Consider the following 23390-nt stretch of genomic DNA (forward strand, 5'->3'; position numbering starts at 1 on the left):
GGCCTTTTAATTGCATTTTATGTAGTGCATGCAGCGGTTAATTCATTGCTTCCTTGCTGTCTTCCTGTCTATGAATATAAGCCACTCTCTCTGTTCAAGGTGTTTTTTTTTAAACTTTTTTACTTTTGTGATAAAGAAGTAGTTTCTCAGCGCTGAAAGCAAGTTCTTCTGCAGGCAACCTCCTGTTGCTCCCCTAAGTGATGTTTGTGGGTATACGAAATCCCACTAGTTTTGTCAACAGTGTCATATTCAACGATGCGGTAAGTGGACAAGTGGTTGATGTTCGGGGAAATAATCACAGCTCTTGAGTAGCACACAAGTAGTGTGATGATGTTCCAAATTCGAAAGTATTTGTACAACAACTGGACTGGGGCATATCTGACTTCACCATGCAAAAGTCACTTCAAAGCCAAACAAATGTGCGTGGAAAATGTTTGTCAGTAATTTTATATGAATATAAAACAATTGTTAGTAAATGTTTATGTTAGTGATGTGGAGTAACTGTTATTGTGGAGAATGGAGCATTTCTCCTTATCAAGCATCCATGATCAACATTAAATGGTGCCAGCACAAGGTTAAGAAAAAAACTTTACCTTCTCTCAACGCTAACACCAACCTCGGTTTCAGTAGAATATTATTTGTGGTAACTTGAACTTTCCTATTTCCGATGTGGCCCTTTCTGTAATTGAGAATCCCATTTTAGGCCAAATACCTGTGATCACCAAAGCTGAAATTGACCCTGCTTATTTCGCGGGTCGTTATGCAGCTGCTAGGCCGACCAGACTTGAATACTGTCTTTCCAGGAAATCAAAATCCTAGTGCAAGGTCTGGAGATTCTATGGCCAGTGAGCCTTTGTGGATAAACATGCTGATTGGCAGCTTCACCCATCTCATGAGACCCTGATTTCTGCTGTCCTACTTTTGCTTTTGGTGGTCTGGCCCCAAAATGTTGGGAAACCATTTCCCCCAAAGATATATTCTCAAAACCTTGCTGATTGCTCAAAATCTCCCCGATCCAACTCCACTACTTAAAGGTGCGTGTTAAAACCTACTTCCTTCATCAGTTCTTCATCCTAACTTGATTCATTCTGACTTGGTGACTTGGTGTAATTTGTGTGAATTGTGTTGGAGTGTTTTACAACATTACAAATGCCGGGCAATTGCTTTGGTTGGTTGAGAGGATGGGGAGACATGTGGGTTATGCTTCAGTTTTGAAACATACCATTCCACCACATCGGTCACAGAATAAACATGTCTTAAATCACAAAGGCTTTGTGTCTCTTTGCCGATTACACACACAGTATATTAAAGATGTTATTTTTAAATATTGATACAAGGTAAAAAGTAATGTGAGCTACTGTGTGGTAGCCTATTGTTAAATACTGATGAAAATGAATAAATATCAAAGTTTTTTCTTCATATTTTGATATAAATACTGATAAGAGCAACATGGAATCGTGAGTTGTAATTTTTAAGAATGGGATGAAAGCAAAATTTGCCAGCACACTGGAGCATGCCAAAATATCTACGCACTTGAGAGGTATGATGGTGCTTTAATCATACCCAACAGCTACCAAATACTGTTCCAAAATTCCATACAAGGTCCTTGTGGAAATTTTTGTAAATCAGTTGCTGCCATAGCAGAATAGTTGTGTCAAACATTATTTTCTTCATGGTTTTATTGATCTTTAAAAATGTCAAATACTTTTTCCTGACAGCATGTTTTCTAAAAGCATCAACGGTTTTGATAAAATATTGAACTGAGTTGAATGCAAACAGAAAGCATGCATCTTTTGATGCTGTTGGTTTCTACAGACAAGGTTTTCAGCTTCATTTGGCTGGTCAATGTTAGGTTTATCAGAAAAGCTGTAGACTCTGTATCCCTGAGCTGTGAGAGAGAAATGTAACGATTCCGGAAGTGTGTGTGTGTGTGTGTGTGTGTGTGTGTGTGTGTGTGTGTGTGTGTGTGTGTGTGTGTGTGTGTGTGTGTGTGTGTGTGTTGTGCCTGGTGTGGTCTAGCATGGCCTAATCTAAGCTGCCCACTGCAAAAAAAAATCATTCCATTTTCCTACTTTCTATTGACTACCTGCCTAATCAACATGTTATGATATGTTAAATTTAGGCTTTGAACAGAAATGTACAATTACCATTCTAATTCTTCCATTGCTCGTAGGTACATGGTTTATGTTATTATATTCAAACATTGTCAATAAATATTTGAATGATAATAATTATAATGAGTTTATTGTCATATACATTGTACAATGTACATATGCTTCAAAACTTTTAATTGATTTGCAGTACTATTGTCATAAAATAACATGGTTTGCTGAAATCTCACCTATCATTCTGCTAGTCAAATGTAGCTTACAATGAAGCTTTCAAAAATGCTGAGGAAGGAAATCATAAATTCAATTTCTAATGTCCTTATCTTTGTTTATCTGCCATATCAGATTCTTAGTGATGTGTTCCAATTATTTTCATGTCTCTGTTTCTCACTGAGAAACATTGGCTTACTGACATCCTCTTATATCACTGAGAAACACTGACCCAGAGATCTCCTCCTGTAAATCACTGAGAAACAGACCCCGCTCTCTCCTCCTGTACATCGTTGAGAAACCCTGACCCAGAACTCTCTTCCTGTACATCACTGAGAAACACTGACCCAGCTCTCTCCTCCTGTACATCACTGAGAAACACTGACCCAGAGATCTCCTCCTGTAAATCACTGAGAAACAGACCCCGCTCCCTCCTCCTGTACATCGTTGAGAAACCCTGACCCAGAACTCTCTTCCTGTACATCACTGAGAAACACTGACCCAGCTCTCTCCTCCTGTACTTCACTGTAGAAACACTCACCCAGCTCTCTGCTGCTGTACATCACTGAGAAACCCTGACCCAGAACTCTCCTGCTGTACATCACTGAGAAACACTGACCCAGCTCTCTCCTATACACTTACACAGAGCTCTCCTCCTGCACATTTCTGGTAAACACTGACCCAGAGCTCTCCACCTTGAATTGCTAGGAGCACAGACTCACTGAGATCCTTCCATACATAGAACCGTAGAACCATAGAATATTACAGCACAGACACAGGTCTTTTAAGCCTTCTCATCTGTGCCAAACTATTATTCTGCCTGGTCCCTCTGCCCTGCACCCAGACCATAGTCTTCCATACCCCTTCAGTTGGCAATTTATTTCACTTCACACCATTCTGTGTGAAGAAGTTTCCCATAATGTTCCCCCTGAACTTTTCCCTTTTCACCTTTAACCCATGTCCTCTGGTTTGTATCTCACCTATCCTCAGTGAAAAAGCCGACCTACATTTACTCTGTCTATTACCCTCATAATTTTAAACATCTCCATCAAATCTCTCCTCATCTACGCTCCAGGGAATAAAGTTCTAACCTGTTTAACCATTCCCTGTAACTCAGTTTCTGAAGTCTGGGCAACATCTTCATAAATCCTCCCTGCACTCTTTCTGTTTTATTGATATCTTTCCTGTAGTTAAGTGACCAAAACTGCACATACTTGGCCTCACCAAAGTCTTATACAACTTTACCATAGCATCCCAACTCCTATACTCAATACTTTGATTTATGAAGCTCTCTTTACAACCATGATGTCACTTTCAGGAAAATTATATATCTGTATTCCCAGATACCTCTGTTCTACCACATTCCTCAGTCCCCGAGTATTTACTGTGTATGTCCTTTTCTTGGTTTGTCTTTCCAAAAAACAACACCTCACTGTGAAACAACAACCAAATGCAAGAAAGGGCAGAGACAGACAGCACAAAAAAAAGTGGCCAGTATGCTTGATATTTATCTTTAGAAAAATACTGCAAAAAATTATTTATGAACTGAATAGTGGGACATTGTGAAAATAATGCCATCAGGAAGAGTCAATGTAGTTTTATTGAAGGAAAATGGACTCTAACAAATTAATTAGAATTCCTTGAGTACGTAATAAGACCATGAGAGCTGAATTGGGCCATTCAACTCACCGAGTTTGCTCTGCCGTACAAATCATGGGTGATGCATTTTACCTCTCAATCTCATCTTCATGCCTTCTTGCTGTGACTTTTGACCCCATTACCAATCAAGAACCTCTTAATCTCTGTTGTAAAATATACCCAATGACTTGTTCTCCACAACTATCTGCAGCAACTGATTCTACAGATTCACCACCCTTTGGCTGAAGAAATCTCTCCTCATCTCTGTATTAAAGGGATGTCCTATTATTCTGGGACTGTGGCTCTGGTCCTTGACTCTTCTACTTCAGGAAACATCTTCACTACTTCCATTCTAGGTTTTAATGAGAAGCCCCTCAAGTACAGGCCCAGAGCCATCAAAAGCTCTTCATTTGTTAACCTTCTCCTCTCATCCCTGGGATTATTCTTGTAAACCTCCTCTGGACTCTCTCCTAAGACAGCACACTTTTTCTTAGATATGGGTCCCAAAACTGCTTGCACGACTCCAAGTATGGTCTGACCAATGCCTTGTAAAGCCTCAGCATTAGATCTTTGCTGTTATATTCTAGTCTTCTCAAAATGAATGCTAACATTGCATTTGCCTTCTTTACTATTGACTCAACCTGCAAGCAACCTTTAAGGAATCCTGCACTAGGACTCTCAAGTCTATTTGGACTTCTGGTTTCTGAATTCTCTCCCCATTTAGAAAATAGTCAACCTCTTTATTCCTTCTACCAACCTCCTTACGCTGTTTTTCTCCTGCAACTTCTTTGTCCATTCTCCCAACCTATCCAAGTTCCTCTGCAGACTCCTTCCTTCCTCAATACTACCCACTCGTACACCCATCTTTGTATCATCCATAAACTTGGCCACCGAACCATCAATTCTATTATCTAAATCATTTACCTACAATGTGAAAAGTAGCAGACCCAACAACAAGCCCTACGGAACACCACTGGTCACCAACAGCCAACCAGAAAAGGTCCCCTTCATTCCCATTCTTTGCTAATCTTCTACCCACGCTACTATCTTTCCCATAACACTCGAGGCTCCTATCTTGTTCGGCAGCCTCATGTGCAGCACCTTGTCAAAGGCTTCTGAAGATCCAAGTAAACAACATCCACTGATTCTCCTTTATCTGACTTACTCATTACTTCCTCAAAGAACTCCAACTGATTTGTCAGGCAAGATCTCATCTGAAGGAAACCATGTTAACTTCAGCCTGGTTTGCCTTGTACTTTCAAGTACCCCGAAACCACGACCTTAATAATGAACTCTAGAATCTTGCCAATCACTGGAGTTAAGCTAACTGGCCTATAATTTCCTGCCTTTTGTCTATCACCCTTCTTAAACAGAAGAGTAGCATTTGCAATTTGGTTGATGTTGCATTTTGGATCTTAAAAGGGCACTTGATGAGGAGCGATATTAAAAATTACTGCACAACTTCAGAACATAGCTTTAGGAGTGACATTAGTGAAAACACAATGCTGGAGAAATTTAACAGGTAAAAGAGTGAACTTTATATAATAAAGATACATAACCAATGTTTGAGGCCTGAGCTCTACATCAAAGTCTGTACAAAATGTTAGGCAGGCGCCCAAACAAAATGGTGGTGGGGAGGGGCGGGGAGGAGCACAGTCACACTAGGTGAATAGGGGAGAGAGGGCATACCAGCAAACAGTAGGAGGGGGGATGGCCTTGAATGGATAGGGAATGGGTTAGGGTTAGGAGTAACATATTAGGCAATGTTAAGTTGGAAAAATGGGCCAGTTACAGGCAAGGAAAATGAAACCAGGGTTTGTCACAGGGATTATTGCTCAAGTGTCAACCATGTATAATCTAAATTAATTACACACTTGGAGGATCTGAGCAGATTAATTTAGCTGATGATACAAAGTTAGGTGAAAAAATAAGTTACAAGAAGGACACAAAGAATCAAATAAAAGATTGTGATTGGGCAAAAATTTGGTAAATGGAATGTCATGTATTATATGCTCAGGGAGGAAGAACAGAAAAATAAAATATTGTTTAAAGTTCTCCTGTTGTGAGGGATAGCCAAAGAAAGACTTAGGTGGTAGGTACCATAAATAATTAGCAAGACAAATATCCCTAAGTGTAAAGCCCTCCAAAGGTAGTGGATATAGCCCAGGACATCACAAACAAAACCTTCCCCACTATTGAGAACATCTACAGGCAATGCTGCAATCATCAAAGTCCCACACCACCCAGCACATGCTCTGTTCCATGCCTCTCAGGAAAGAGGTCGAGGTGCCACAAGAGTCACACCACCAGGAACAGCTATTACCCCTCCACCATCAGTCGCTTCAACAACAAACTCAATCAGAAGTGTTTTTTAGACAGCAATGTTGGAAAAATCTGTGAAAATTTTAACATAATTATTCACCTCGTAGTCGTTTACCCTGCACACCTTAAGTTCCTGTGCGTGTTAATCCCAGTGCTTTTACATGGAGCAACATCATCAGCTGGACATCGATTCATGAGGTGAGTTTTGTGGTGTGATTTAGACTGCAGGCTTCACCCCAGAAAGTAGTAGGGGTCCTGCAGGATAAATTACAGTGCAGGAATTGACTCCAAATTCCCACACAAACAAAACAAATATTCCAGTTCTTGATTGTTTACATATTTACACTGTGTACAGTTTATTCCTTGCATTAGCGATTAGTGGTAATTCTGCAGAACAAAAGGAATCTCAGGGTTGGATGTGATGTCATGTATGTACTCTGAAATCTGAAATGGAGTGTTGGCTTTTATGATTAGAGTGATAAAGTGCAGAAGCAGGGAGTCCTTGCTGCAACAGCACGAGATATTGATGGCTCACAACTGGAGAGATGCTAACTGGTTTGGTCTTACTCGCCTTAGAGGTGGTTCAGAACAGGTCCACAAGGTAGATTCCCGGGATGAAAGAGGTGTCATAAATAAAAATGTGTATTGGGTTGGGCTTCTGCTCATTGAGGTTTGGGAGAGAGGTGTTGTCACACAAGATTCTGAGCAGATGGAAGGCTGAATTGCTGAATATATTCAAGACCAAGACAGAGATATTTGGACTATAGTTAAGAGCAATGTTCAGGAGAACCAGCAGTAATGACCAAGATCAAATGTTTTCTTTGTTTTTATATTTTATCATTACATAGAAGACCATTTGGCCTGTCATCCATAGTGGTCCTCAAAGCAATCCATTCATTTTCAATCCCATCCCCCAATAAGTTCAGTTATGATCTTACTCAGTTAATAGGAGGAGAATGTAGTAGTGAAAGGGAATTTTTCCATTTGGAGGCCTGTGTTGTAGGGGTCCACTGTTGATTATCTTCTATACTAATGATTCAGCTGGTAATGTTAGCAATATACATAAATTTGTGGATGACATTAAAAATTGTGCAGTAGTATGGAGTGAGGAAGGATATCTAAGTTTACAACAGGATCTAGATCAGTTTAGAAGATTAACCAAGGAGCAGCAAATGCAATTTCACTGTCAAATGTGAGGTTTTGCCTATGGAAAGTCAAACTAGGACAGGACGTACATGGTGAATGGCAGGATGCTGGAGAGTGTTGTAGATCAGAGAGATCAAAGGGCGCAGGTGCATAGTTCCTTGAAAGTGACAACTCAGATGGACAAGGTGATGAAGAAGGCATTTGGCACCTTTGGTTTCATTGAGCGGGGTACAGAGTACAAATGTTGTGACCTCACAATTCACTTCCACGAGTTGTGAGTGAGACCACAGAATATTGTGTGCAGTTCTGGATGCCCAGACATAGGAAGGACATCATTAAAGTGGAAGGGGTACAGAGGAGATTCACCAGGATGTTGTTAGGACTGGAGATGTTGAGTTATGGGAAGGGGTCAAGTAACCTGGGTGTTTATTCCCTAGCAGGGGTGGGCAACCTTTAAATGTTTTAATTTAGACAAACAGCACAGTAGCAGGCCATTTTGGCTTACGAGTCTGAGCTGTCCAATTAATCTACACCCCCAGTATGTACTTGTGGGCCAAAATGGCCTGTTACCGTTCTGTATGTCTAAATTAAAAATTAAAAGGTTGCCCACCCCTGTTAGGAGGCTGAGGGGGGGTCTTAATAGTGGTTTATAATATCATGAGAGGAATGGAGCAAGTGAAAACTTGCAGTCTTTTTCCCAGGGTAGATGAGTCTAAAACTGGCGGGCATTGGTTTAAGGTGAGAAGGAAAGAAAATGAAGAAGGATCTATCTAAGAGGCAACATTTTCACTCAGAGTGTGGTTCGTGTCTGGAGAAAGCTGCCAGAGGAATCTGTCAAAGTAGGCTCAATTACAACATTCAAAGGGCACCTAGTCAGATATATGGATAGGAAGGGCTCAAAGGATTAGTGATAAATGCAGGAAAATGGGACTAGCCTAGAATGCCAACTTGTTCTGCATGGACAAGTTAGGCTAATAGACTTTTTTCTTGATTTGGCAGGGAGCGATTTGACAGAGCCGCTCAAGGAACCACATTGTCTGCTCTGTTTCCTAATTTCTTACATTTTCTGCAGAATTCCTCCTGTACAAAGAAACATGGACTCGCTATTGCTGTGAAAGTCCAATCTATTGCCTTCCTCTGTACCACTATGAAGAGACACTGAGGCATAAACAGTTTTCTCTGGGATCACTGAGAAACAATGATCCATCCTCTTCTTGCCTTTCACTGAGAAACACTAACCTATGGATCTCCTGCACATCACTGAGAAATGTTAACTCAGAGCCTTTCTCTGAAAAATAGTGGTTCATGCCTGCCTTTCTCTATTATCACTGAGAACACTAAACATGGGCAAAACCAGAAATATTCAACAAATCAAACATCTATGGAGAAAGAAATACAGTTAAAGTTTCAAGTTTATATGCTAAACTTGTGTGTTTTATTTTGAGTTAGCAGCGTTAACATTATTTGATTTTTGGATGATTGAACCATGGATCTGCTGCTGTATAATAACAGAAAGAAGCTGGAACATTGCCCATATCCTGCTCCATCTCTGAGACACAAGCCTACAGTCTTCTTCTTTATCCATCTCTAAGAGATACCAACGTACTGACCTCTTCCTGCATGATCAAGAAACAATTACCTTGTTTCTCTACATGTTTCCCCTGAGTCCACTGGCAGATACTGACCCATGGTTCTGTTACCTTTTAATCTTATTAATCCTCCTAAAAATCACAGAAAAACATTCAACCTTAGTCCTTTTTTACGTCACTGGGAACAATTCTATTTCCATTGCAAGACGTTGACATATTGCCCTCATATATCACTAATATCACTGTCCCTGTCAATGTCACTGACCCAACGCCTTCTTGGATATCACATAAAAACTTAACCCACTGTCCTCCTGTGTCCACTGTGATGTACTGGCCCAGAGAGCTCCTGCATATCATGAACAAACAGTGACTCATGGTTATCCTGTATCCCCTGGGAAACACTGACTTGTGGATATCCTGTATCCCCCAGAAAACGATGACAATTAGTCCCCCAACAAGAATGGCGGATAGTCCTCTTTCTATATCATCGTGAACCCTTTGCAGGTTTACTTAGAATTACAGAATTTTTTCCAAACTTGAAAAATATTGTTAACACCTTGGCAGATCGCTGATAAATTGAGACATCTGTAAATAAGTTTTGCTATTAAATAAATCCTGCCAAACTTTAACCCATTAATTGCCAACAAACTGCTTCACAATTTTGTTTGAGGCTCAGTTGTCACTACATTATAACCTGACTGAATGAGGAGAGTTTTAATGATAATCTAATAGCTTCCTGGTCAGAATTGCTGAAGATGTGGAAATAGGTGCAGTTCAAATTCATCTTTATCAGTAGCTCATCAATATTAGTCCTGCTTATCCCAATTGTTTTAATTGTACAACTGTTTTTAAATCTTAAAGTTGCTCTTTGCATTTCAACTCCTGTGATTGGGTCAGCGAGGTATGGTCCTGGAATGCTGGCCCAGTAATTTAACCACTTTGTTTTTCTGATCCAGCCAGTTGGTGCGTATTGTTTCCAGTTTATACCATTCTTCCAATGGTGTTGGATTTGTGGGTGTTAGTGGCTTACTAGAATCAATCATCTTTTTCATGTGTGGGCAGAGAATATGTTGATAGGTTACTCATGCATGGCACCATCGATGCCAAGCCCTGTGTGCACAGAGGTCACTTCATACATTTTTGTCGTACAGTATTCTCACGGTTTCCAATATTGAAATCAGCTAACTCAGCTAAAATAGCAGATCTGAGCTAAAGTGATCACTTAGTTCTTCAAATCCCACCTGCCTCAGGACCTCCAATTGTCACAATTGATTTTTTCTTGACCTCTCCCATTTTTCATCCATATACTGACACAGCATCATTATTCAAAAACGTGGTGTCACTTTTCACATTCGTATTTATGACAGACTTTACCATCTACTGCACTTTTTCAACATTATCAGACTACTTGTCTGAAAGACTGATCTGAATGGACAAACATTTCCTTCAGTTACACCATGAGGTATCTGAGGCCATTATCACTTGCCACAAATTCGCTTTTCTCCCCTTTGATTCCTCATCAGAACATTTCTGGACCTGACATATTAACTGTTTCTCTTTCCACAAATGCTGCCCGAAGGAGGTGCTGAGATTTTGCAGCATTTTCTGCTTTTATTTGATTTCTACCATCTGTGTTTATCATTTGATCCAATTCCTTTTCATGATAACAGGCTAAAAATGAATCAGACAGTTAGTGATCTTGCTGTCATAATAACCCCAAGACTGACTTAAGGCCTTGTAGCCACATAATCACTAAACTTGATAGTAACATCCAACTCCACCCTGCCTCAGCTCAGCTTCTAATGAAATACTCATGAAAGATTTTGTTAACTCCATCAAAAAAACCTCCTGGCCACTTTCCTCAAACCATTTGTACTGTAGTGTTTATTTCAAACTCTTGTTGTATGTATCCAAGTTCTCTTTGCTATCATTTCTGTGCTTAGAACATATAACATGAAACAGAACTGTCTGGAACAGGCCCTTGGGCCCATGTCTCTGCACCAAACATGATGCCCAAATTAAATAAGAATTCTGCTGTTTACACATGATAGGTATTCCTCTCTCCCCTTCTCTGCAGATGTAGATAAAGAAGACACTTAAACGCTACTATAATATCTACTTCCACCACTATTGGCAGTATATTCCAGGTACCTATCACTCTCTATGTAAAATTTTCCCCTCACATCTTCTGTAAGCTTTTGTCCCATTCCCCTCACCTTAAATGCATGTCCTCTAGTGCTTGACATTTTTGTTGACCTACATTTGCTTCTGGTTAAGCAGTATATCAACTTTAAAATGCTTGGGCTTCTTGTCAAAATCTTCCATAACTTGGATCTCTGCCTCCCCCTCCGGCACTAAAAACCACTGAGATCAAATGTAAATGCTCCCAATTGCTTTTGACCAACAATGTCCTAAATCTAGAATTCTCTCTGGGGGCAGCACAGTTAGCGTAGTGGTCAGTGCAACGCTGTTACAGCACCAGCTACCGGATTTGAATCCTCCGCTGTCTATAAGGCGTTTGTACGTTCTCCCTGTGTCTAGGTAGGTTTCCTCCAAGTGTTCCAGTTTACTCCCACTCTTCAAAACATTCCGGGGGTTTACGTCAATTGGATGTGTTTGACCGCCAGCGGCCCCTAGGCTGAAAGAGCCTGTTACCATGCTGTATGTCTAAATTTAAAATGTATATGTAAAATTCTCTTCTTCTTTACCCTTTTTTAAAAAAAAGAAATTTCCAAATATCCACCTTTGCAACTAAGCTTTTGCAAATCTCTGGATTTGCCCCATGTGGCTCAGTGTTAAATTTTCTTTCAGATCCTGTGTCCTGGGATGTTTTGCAGTGTTAAAAGTACATTATAAATACAAGCTGTTGTTGTTACAAAACCAAGCAATGCACTGAGAAACCACCGAAAGTGGAAAGACAGTGAGATGTTTACTGGTGGGAGAATCCAAAGCATTTCTTGCCCTTATCTGAGACATCATCATGTGCATTTAGCAGGTGTTTGTGTTTTTTAGTTGCCTGACAAGTTGAAATACCGCACACTACTGCTTACAAACAAACTGAGCACTGGAGGAGCTCACAGTGGCTCTGTGACGCAGCAGGTAGAACAGACGAGGCCTGTCTGACGTGTGACTGTTTATCATTATCATTTTTTCGATCTTACACTATGGTTAAAGGCTCTTAAAAATATTCCTTTAGACATGCTTGACACCAAAACCTTCATTGCACATCGTTTAACCTTTCGCCTGTCATCAGGCTAAAACATAATTTGAATACCACAAAAGATGTAGGTGGAAACAGGCGAAAGATTAATACTCCTGCTTTTGCAAGCAATTCTGCCACTTAATAAAGCTCACCTTGAGCTTTGAACTTTTAAAACGTCAAATAGGCAAGTTTGTTAAAACATTTCCAAAATATGGAGGAGTTTATTGAGCAATTACCTCTGTTGATGGTTGGTCATGATTAAAGTTTTTTTTTCTGGTTTTACAATGGAACATTTTCCACACTTGACCCGACCTCTTTTCTTGCCTAATCCACATAATACTGATCTGTGCCAGAGCAACCACCTAAATTGTTTGGAGTATGTCCCATAGATAATAAGAGTCATAGAGTCTGACACCACTGAAAGAGACCCTTCAGCCCACCATGTATATACTGTCCATGAAATACGCATATATATAATCCCATTTACTAGCACCTTCTCTGCCATGGTGACTCAAGTGCTTGTCCAGATTCTGATACAACTATAGAGTCAGCGAAAATAGGCCATTCAACCCTTTGATTCTGCACCATCATTCAACATTTTCATGGCAGATCATACACTTTCAGTGGCCTTTTCTTATTTTCTCTCCATTCCCCTTAATAAGGGGCACATCCAACTCTCTTTTGAATTCATCTAATAAATTGGCTTCAATAACTTTCTGCGGCATGAAGTTCAACAAGTTCACAACTCTCTGGGTGAAGAAGTTTCTCCTCTTAATAAGTTTCTTTTTAAGTGTTATAGGAGTACTTTCCTCCACCTCTTTCTCAGGCAGTGTGTTCCAGATTGTAGCCATCCTCTGGGTGAAAGCATTTTTCCTCTGCTCCCTTCTGAATCTCTTAACTTTCACATTAAAGCTCTGCCCTCTGGTTTTAGATGCCTCTATTATGAAGAAAAGTTTCCTGCTACCCTACCAATGATACCCAGCATTTTATTTGCCTCTGTTGGGTCACCCTTCACTGTTCCAAGCAAAATAAGACCAGAATATCCAAATTTTTCTGCATAATTGAACCATTACATTGCAGACCACATCCCTGCATCCTCTCCAATGTAATCACTTAGCGACATATCGTGCACTGTTGTCCCACAACATTCAAAGTGAACAATCATCCACTATGTTAAATCATCCCATTTTGGTTTTGAGGAACTTTAATTCCTCAGAACACTTCCAATACTACAGGGCCACAGTCTGCTGCTCAAAGCAGGACACTGCCAGGGGTTCTCTGTAAAATCAGAGCGTGTTTTATGAATGCATGCATTTTCAGAAAATCTGCATTGGCAGGCAGATGCCTTTGGAAGATCCACCAGTAACTGGATTGATGGAGAAGTTGATAAAGTCTGGCCTTGTGGAGTAAAGGGTTTCAGTTAACTTATATGCTTCCTAGATTTCAATTTAAAATCATAACATCCATTTTACCATTTCTCTTCATTGTGGCAGAAAACAGCATCTTCTCTTCAAAAATGTTTCCTTAAATTAGAATCTTCAGTCAAAGGACCATTGTTCATTCTCTTTATCAAAATGTTTCAAATGCCTAATGGCTATCTTGAATGTAGGACATTCAAAATTCAGAATAATCTAGGAATTGTTATGGGGTGATATTCTGAGTTTAATATGGGTGACTAAGGATTTTTGTAATGTACGAACTTTTATGACTGCAAATTAAATCCATAGTAGGCCAACCTGTAATAGAAAAAAACAAAAATCTTTTCCATTTGGTTGAATTGAAAAATAGTAATTGAGAAGCAGCAGAAATGCCTTGGGGAGATTGAAGAGTCAGTAAGATTAGTTTCCAAATTGGGGCTGTGAGCTCCAGGACAGAGAGTCAAGAAAAAGAGAAACATACCTATTTTTTTTTTATGTTCGCATCATTTTAAAGGACCTGAAGCGTTAGGATTGCAGGTTGTGGCTACATAATGCGATCAGAACTATTCCTGAAAGAAAATTGAAATAAGTGGTTGCTATTTTTTACAAAAAAAAACAGTTTTTTTCCCGAAATTTACATCTATTATTATTGTACAAGTATATCTTGAGTGGTTTGATTGATTTCAAATATTTCTTCAAATGTCATGGAGCATTTAATGACTCTTTGCACAGGATCTATAGGGACAAGTCAGTGGGCAGGATGGCATTATACACATAAGTCAGGACCATAGATGTCACTTGACAGAAGTGTGATAAAGGCATTCTTCTATTTGCAGTGTTTTGGATGCTGCTTTCCATAGACCTCAGTGAAATTTCACGAGCAAAATCCAGAAGATGGAGGTAACCCACTTTAACAGAGATTCATTTATTTAAGAGGGTTAGGCAATTAATCTAATACACTCTTTAAAGTCATCGTTGACTTTACAACTACAACCTGACGAAACTGTGTTCTACAGTCCTCAATGCAAAAACATGCACACAACATAACACACACACATACAAACAATATATATGAAAGACATGTATTCATATATACAAATAAATAATATTCTTTCATGAACATGAGAGTCTCAGACATTCTCACTGCCCGTGGGAAGAAGCTGTCACTCAGCCTGGTGGTACTGTCTCTGATGCTTCTGTATCTCTGTCCCGATGGGAGCAGCTCAAAGATGCCATGTACAGGGTGGAAGGGGTCCTCAATGATTTTGCTCGCCCTCGTCAGACAACGATCCCAGTAGATCATGTCGACGGTGGGCGTGAGGAGACTCCAGTGAACCTCTCTGCCCCTCTTATGATTCTGTGTATTGACCCACAATCCATTTCTTCCCCACAACCATACCAAACTGCGATCCAGCCAGCCAGGATGTCTCGATCAAGCTCCTGTAGAAGGTTGACATAATGGTGGCCGGTAGCCTTGCCCCCTTCAGTTAACACAGAAAATGTTGGACGTAGTCAGTAGCTTTGACAGCCTCTGTCGAGAAACATCTAACGTTTTAAAGATGCAGATTAAAGTGGGGGAGGGAGGGAGACGTCGGAGGGGAGGAAAGAGAAAAGGAGTAGCTGTGGTCACATTAAAAGCAGTAGAGATTAAGCATCAAAAGCAATGGCTATTGGCAAACTGGGTGTTAAAGGGAGAGTAAATAACAAAAAGGGTGACAGCAAAAAATATTATCATTTTTCCACTTTGAAAAGCCTTTGTAATGAAAGATTGAAGTACTCAAATCCAAAAAGAGTCAGGCAGGAGTCTCGACAGTCTGGGAAGAAGCAGAACTAGAAGCCACCTTGTTTTTTCTGTGTTTAGTCAGTAGTGGTGAACAGTGAGGTGGGTGTACTCCAGGAAGCTGGAATGAGTGCTGCGGCCGACAGATTATTGCCCTCAGGGACTCATGCCGCCTCTTACGGGTCTTTGATCTTTTTTCAGCTGGTTGCTAATAAGTATTCAGATCTTTTAGAAGAAAAGAAGGATTTGTTTGACAACCCCCCCCCACCCACCCACCCTCCCCCTTGCACTCTTTAACTGCTGTGATGCAAGATGCCTCAGCTTGTCTCTGTCAGGCTTCAAATATTTAAAGTGCTCTTCAAAAGAACCAAAGTAAGCTTGCCCACTTCAGGAATTAAAGTGAGGCACCTTTCATGATCACTGAAGAGGCTCGGACCCCTTCACAACACTGTAAATTTCTAAGCTGTGCAAGCAGTCTTCTTTTGAGACAGGTAAAATTTGGCTGAGATGATTCAAAAACAAAATATTAAAGCCTCTCAAATTCTGAATTAAAAATAGAAACTGCTGGAAATACTAAGGAGCGTAGACAGAATCAATGGGAACCTAGTGCCCCAGATGCTGCTTGTATTTTCCAGTGGTTTCAAATGTTTCAGTGGAAATGGCAAAAGTGTAAATTTTGAGACTTCAGTGAGAACACAGATGTTCCAAACTTGCAAGCTGAACTCCACTGGTGTTTGCTGGCTCTTTCCTGTCCCACACTGGAATGGGATCTTGCTGAGATTCCCCACCATTCATTTGCTCATGGGTGTGGTGCCAGGTTAGACCTGGGAATGGAGCTGCAAATCCTTTCATTTAAACGGCATTTCAAGGCTGTGGGAAGGAAAGGGAAGTTACAATATTAGATTTGTAAAATTTTAAAGATTTAAAAAAAATTTAGACATACAGCACGGTAACAGGCCATTACGCAATTATTCTCGACTGACCTACACCCAGGGTATGCTTTTGAAGGGTGGGGGAAAACCGGATCCCCCCAGGGAAAACCCACACAGACATGGGGAGAATGTACAACCTCCTTATAGACAGCACAGGATTCGAACCCCAGTCCCGATCGTTGGTGCTACGCCAACCACGCCGCCTGATTATTTTAAAGTATTGTATGTGTTTTAGTTTATCGGGTTTTCCAAAAATGTTAACACTTTAAAATATTGTAATTATATATTTGATCTTTATGTGCTTCTTATATGTTTGTCAATGCTAGAAAGCGGTTGAAAAGCCTGGACAGTTTTAACAAATGCCTGGAGTGAAATTGTAGTAAAAACACACAGAAATGCTGGAGGAACTTGCCTGATTTCACAGCATTACCAGGAGGTAAAGATATATTACCATACCAATGCCTGAGCCGCCCAAAACATCTGTAATATATCTTTACCTCCTATGGGCGCTGCAAGACCAGCTGACTTCCTCCAGCATTTCTATGTGTTTTTTTAACAGATGTCCGAAAAGCCTTCCGGGGAATTTCAGAGACAAGCTTGTTCAGGAAAGGCAACCTGACTCTGATTACATCATTGGAGATCCTTCTGCTGTGTGAGATCTTCGGTGTGATGAACAACTCAGCAGCTTGATCATGTCCCACTTGTTGGGTCCAGGGATCATTTGAACTGATGCTCCACAACAACAACAATTGAAAACAGAGTAGTTCTCACCAAAGGCATTGTCTGATCTTTCTTCCAGTACCTGACTCAGCCGCGGAGCAATGTGACCAGGAAAGACACATTCAACAGAGTACAGGTTTTTGATTGGATAAGGGCCTTGGGAGCGCAAATAGAAAAGAAATATAAAAAAATACAGCAACACATTTTTTGTTGAGTATTAATCTTTTTTTTTTGCTACCTTTCTTCTTTTACCTTCATTGTGTTCCTTGAAACAATGTTTTAGCATAAACACTACTTTAATATTAGCTGCTGGGGTACCTGCCAGAACATTCTTCCGCTTTATGGGGAACTGTTTGACATTTGCCCTGTGCCTCTCTGGATTGGTTAAAGACCTAGCATCCAGAGTTGGGTCAAGGTACTGGAAGACCTTGATTTAGACCTGCTATTATGCCTTGAGTCCAACAATTGACAACTAGTTTCTCAGCATCATTGAGTTATACAGTATGGAAACTTCAACTCACTAATTTGATGCCAATCATGGGGCATCTAATTCTACACATCCCATTTTATTTCCACACATTCTCATCCATTATTCCCTTTTTCCATCACGCACCTTCACCCCAGCAGCAATTTATAATGGTCAACTGATTTACCAACTTGCACATGCTTAGGAGGTGAGTGGCAGCCAGGACACTTGGAGGAAACCCAGATAATCACAGCAAGTATGGTACAAACGGCATTCAATAAGGTTCCACACAGTAGGCCACTCTGGAAGATTAGGTCACATAGGATCCAAGGTGAGATAGCAGATTGGATAGAAAATTAGCTTCATGGGTGATGGTGGAAGGCTTTCTTTTGGACTGGAGGCCAATAACTAGTGGTGTGTGACAGGGCTTGGTGCTGGGCCCATTTCCTGTTTGTCATTTCCATCAATGATTTAGATGAAAATGTACATGTCATGATTAACAAGTGTGAGAAAGGCACTAAAGTGTCTGGTATTGTAAATAGAGAAGACAGTTGCCAAAGATCGCAGCAGGATCTTGATTAGTTGGGCAAATAAACAAGAATTGGTGATGGAATTTAATACAGAGTAATATGTGGTGCTGCACTTTGAGAGGCCTAACACAGGTAGGGCCTACAAGTGAATGGTAGGGATCTGGGGCGAGTTGTAGAGCAGAGACGCCTAAGAGTACAAGTACATCGTACCTTGAAAGGGCATCACAGATGTAGGGTACTCAAAAAGGCTCTTGGTATGTTGTCCTTCATCAACAGAGTATTGAATTCGAAGTTGTTTTATTTTTTAAATTTTGATATACAGCACGGTAACAGTCCATTTCAGCCTATGAGTCTGTGCCAACAAATTTCTACCCAATTAACCTACATCTCCAGTACATTTCGAACAGTGGGAGGTAACCAGAGCACCTAGGGAAAACCCACGGAGACACGGGAAAATGTACAAACTCCTTACAGAGAGCTCATGATTCAAACCCCGATCTTGATTGCTGGCACTGTAAAGGTGTTGCGCGAACCGCTACGCCAGCTTTTCCGGGAGGTAATGTGGCGGTTGTATAAGGTACACGTGAGGCTCTATTTGGAAAAGTGGGTTCAGTTTTGTTCACCATGCTGCAAGATGTTGTCAAAGTGGATAGGATGCAGAGAAGATTTATGAGGATGTTGCCAGGATTCGTGAGCCTGAGCAATGGGGAGAGGTTGAGTTTTATTCTTTGGTGCACAGGATAATGAGGGATGATTGTATAGAGACACAATCAGGGGAGGAATAAATTGGAGAGAGTCTTTTGTCCAGAGTTGGGGATTAGGTAACCAGGTCATAGGTCATAGGTTTAAGGTGAGGTGGGAGAAATTTAACAGGAACCTGAGGGGTAACTTTTTTTACACAGAGGGTGGTGAGTGTATGGAACTGGCTGCCAGAGAAGGTGGCTGAGGTAGTTACTATTGCAACATTTAAGGAAGCATTGGATAGGATGGGTGTAGAGTGATAGGGACCAAATGCAGGCAGGTGGGACCATTTGGTCGGCATGGGCATGTTTGACCGAAGGGCCCGTTTCCATGCTGCATGACTCCATGACTCCAAGGCCAGGATAAAATACGGCTCACTAGAACTGTGAGCCAGGAGCTCTATTAGCTGTACCATTGTCTGGCCTGCTCTTGCCTTTATATGCGTGGCCCTATAGCTGTGGTAAACATACAATCCCAGGTAAAGCTGCCACAATGCTCCAGTGCTTCCAACTTACAGAAACCAAACTTGGCAATAGTGAGAAAGGGTAGCACACAGACGCCAATCTCAACACATCTGTTAGAGGACCCCGTCATGTATCTTACTTGCATGAAAGCATCTGAGAATACTTCCCACAGCCGGACAAGGAAAATCCCAAGAATGGGAATAATAAAGGGAAAGGAGAAGCGAGAAGAAACAGAAGAAAGCCGGGTTGAAGCTTTGGAAAACAAAAAGAGGTGGCAAGTTAAAGGCAGGGATCATTTCAAAGAGCCAAAATATAGTGGCAGTTTTGAAGGTTTTGCAGAGGGAACAGGAATGTAAAGTCAAATATAGGAGCAAAAGGAGCAGAGTCCAGAAGATTGAAAAGAGGTCGTGTGAAGATTTGAAAACAATTTTGAAATCCGCACATTGGACAACAGTTTGGAAAAGAAAGCCAAAAGAGTGCATGGGTCTTTGCTCCACGGCATATATGGTTTCTACTTCAGTGCGGACTTCCTGTGTCCCCACATGGTGGATGCTGTGTATACAGTTAAAAGTGTCTGTAAATGAACATTGTTTTGCCAGCGTGCCATATGTTGTGCTCATGGCTGGCTCCGCACCCATCTGCTCAAATATAACCCTGGTTTCCTGCCTAAACCCAGAACCCTTCCGAAGACTACTATGAAACCCTACCCATAGTCATAAGCTAATAAAAGTGTTTGTTCTCCCTCCGGTCATGAGAGCTTTTATTCACGCTACAATTTTATTAACATTCCCTAAACGTTGGAAGTGCTACTCAAGCCTGGTATGATGCTGATAGACCCTCTGTCTCCCGATGCAGCTGACGAGTTCACGTACTGGCTAGACTGCTTCCAGGCCTACCTGAACATGACCAGAGATATCTTCCACACAGATGAACTCAGGAGGTCCACACTCATTTCGAGGGTAGGAAAGAAGGAGTAGGCAGTCATCATGGACTGCACTACATATGGCGCTGCCATCGAGGTGTTGAAGGCTAGGTACCTAAAGTCACAAAATGAAGTTCTAGCGAGGCACTAACTCGCTCTATGTTGCCAACGGCCAGGAGAGTCCATCGATGACAACCTGCTGGATTTGTGGACGCTTGCCAAGAAGTGCAGGTACAAAGCGGCAATGGGCCGCGTTCGTGAGGAAGCACAGTTTCGGGACACTCTAGTCGCAAGGGTCCACTCGAGGTATATGAGGCAGTAACTGCTCGAGTCGGCAAAGAAGGACCTGGCTAGCCATGGTGAACTGGCCAAATCGCTGGAACAGGCCAAGCTCAAGAACGACAACCTCGAAGCCAGCAAGCTCACTCACCCAGGTGACCCCCTCCAAGGACTGGCTGCTTCCACTAACCCTAACAGCCCTAACAGCTGCCACTTCCCGTGCTCGGGAGTGCTTTTTCGGCGCCAAGAGCCAACATCTCCGATCTTGTTGCCCAGCTAAAGACGCAGTGTGTTCCAGCGGTGGCAAGAAAGGTCTTTGGGCAAGGGGTTGCTGCACAAGGGAAAGCCCAGGTAAGTCTGCGGTCTGCATCACTCCCAGATCCTATTCCAACCCCAAGCCATCTGTCCCGAATCACCCAAACCCATTTGCTGCACGACATGCCAATGGACCATGGTAGTGAGAGAATGGCGCAAAAAGGCTTGGTGGCCATCTTGCCACAACTCAAATTCAAACTTGGCACCATCATCGTTGGAGGAGGAAGGAGGGTGGCCATCTTGCCGCGCCATGAGGTTGACGCCATATACCCACGCAGGGCAACCCAGGATGGTGGGGGCCACTCGAGTGAGGAGTATGGAGTCTCCGGGGACCTAGCCTCGATCGTCCTAGATCAGGACAGACCTCACCAGCTCAGCAACTCCAAAGTAACTGTGAAGGTAAACGGACATTCCACTAAATACCTGATCGACACAGGCTCTACTGAAAGCTTCATAGACTCCTGGACTGTGCAAGAGTACAACCTATCCTTCCAACTATTGCTTATTCCTTGTGTCCCATTCCCATTCTATGCTTATTCGACAACATTGTATAGTACATCTGTCATTTGAAGGGGGGAATTCTGTAAATTTCACCTCTATATACCTGATGAATTGTGCGCTCCGGTGTTGTTGGGTCTGGACTTCATGTCACCTTAAAAGTGTGATCTTGGAGTATTCTGGTTCCCTTCCCCCATAACGGTTCAGAACAGAGGGCCCTACGATTAGAATGCACATGCAGCCTCTCCACACTGAATTTCGACCCCGCCACCTCTCTTCCCGAGCAAGAGGTACAGCACAGCATACCGAGATTTCATACAGTCTGAAACACGAAGTCTGCTCAATGAAGCTCATCGAACCTAGTATCAGCCCATGGAGAGCGCAAGTGGTGGTGGTAAAAGGGGAAAACAAGTCCAGGCTAGTAATTGACTATAGCCAAACTATTAATCGGTACTCAAATTCAAACTTGGCACCATCATTGTTGGAGGAGGAAGGAGGGTGGCCATCTTGCCGCGCCATGATGAATGATATTGCTCAGTATCAGGTCTATTCGACCATCGACCTGAAAACTGCTTATCACCAGCTGCCAATCCATTCTAAGGACCGTCCATATACAGCATTTGAGGCTAATGGTCATCTCTATTAATTCCGGAGGGTCCCTTTCAGTATCACTAATGGGGTTTCTATCTTCCAGAGGCAGATGGACAGAATGGTAATTGAGTATGGGTTGAAGGCTACCTTCCCCTACCTCGATAATGTCACCATCTGTGGCCATGGTTATACGCTAATAAAAGCATTTGTTCTCCCTCTAGTCATGAGTGCTTTTATTCGCGCTACACAGAGAACTAGAAATTTTGTGTGGTTATTTTAGTCATAATGCAAAACTGTCTGTAAAATCATCAAGGAATGTTGAATTATGTTGATCAGATATTTCACTGGCATTAACAGGATTATTTTGCTTATAAATACAGATGCATTAAAGAAATAATGTATTCTTTTCAAGTTCAAAGTTATTGTCACATGTCCCCATGTACAGTGAGAAAGTTCATTTTCATAATGTAATGTTTAATATTTATTAGCTGCAAGATAATATTTGATCAGGTGATGTTTTAGATCAGGGGTCTCTAAAGTGGTCAATTTCAACCCTTGGGAGTCGATGGGACTATCCAAGGGGTCGATAAATGCCTGGGAGTCAAAAAGGGGGTCGATAAAAGCTGGTGCGGGGGTGGTGGCATTGATTGAACTTTTTGGGTCGAAAGCTGACATTCGTATAAGGAATAAAAATACATAAAATACAACTTGCTGATACACACTTCTGATTTGTACATAATTAGTTTTTATAGTCTATTTATTTTATATTCTGTTCCTGAAACAGTGATAATAATATAGTTATAATAATTTATTATTATTTCCTAAGTCAATCGACCATTGTAAAACCTGTTTCCACATGGATGAATTGACTTGGATATTCTTTATTCATATGCTCTATTTTTTTAAATACTCAATATGCGTATTAACTATATTGTTCATTATTAGCATTTTAGTCTTGTAACATTTTAAAACATTTTAGCTTAGTCTTAGCTTTATTTTCAAGTATGTAACAAAAATCTGGGTTGTGGCAATGCTAGGCGGAGTATCCCGGCCATGTCATTTCCTGTCCCACGGCGCCCACTAGTCCAGAGACAGCCAGTGCATACTCAACGCACCCATAGCTATCAGAGTGGTGTCAGTGAGCTGATCGCTGTGCATTTACTGCATTTCCACTTATTTTGGTAAATTTGAATACTTTTATGTTGAATTCAATATTTCGTATGTTTCTTGTGGTTTCCACAATGACAGTAAATAGTTTTTCCTATATTTCATGAGAGATATTCAAGGGGGGTGGGGGGGGGGAGATGCACGGGATACAGAACAACAGTCTCGCAGTCGTATGGTGTTTCTCTCACTAACGCGTATGGAAACTGTACATCCACTTAATTTTTAAAAAAAAATTGTACATACCTGGGGGTTGATGAGGGATCAAGGATTCCATGAAGGGCCCTGTTTTAGATGATCATATACTTGGTTGGAACAAAATATTCTCTTTGCCCTCTCATTAAACAGCAATCCT

The 23390-nt window shown here is 41.3% G+C and overlaps 1 protein-coding gene across 20 annotated transcripts in view; it reads left to right on the forward strand.

Annotated features, from left to right (window-relative positions):
* Positions 1-23390, forward strand: part of LOC138743274 (lymphoid enhancer-binding factor 1-like) — a 216965-nt gene that overhangs the window by 100850 nt on the left and 92725 nt on the right. Inside the window, exon 1 of one of the 20 annotated variants that reach the window (XM_069898341.1) lies at positions 65-260. The exons of the other annotated variants lie outside the window; for them this stretch is intronic. Within the exon in view, the coding sequence (XP_069754442.1) occupies positions 201-260 (60 nt within the window). The 5' untranslated portion in view covers positions 65-200. Of the gene's footprint in view, positions 1-64; positions 261-23390 lie in introns of those variants that run through there. 20 annotated transcript variants of the gene reach the window in all.

Source organism: Narcine bancroftii, chromosome 9 (genome assembly GCF_036971445.1).
Source record: "Narcine bancroftii isolate sNarBan1 chromosome 9, sNarBan1.hap1, whole genome shotgun sequence".
In the NCBI taxonomy this organism is placed as follows: domain Eukaryota; kingdom Metazoa; phylum Chordata; class Chondrichthyes; order Torpediniformes; family Narcinidae; genus Narcine; species Narcine bancroftii.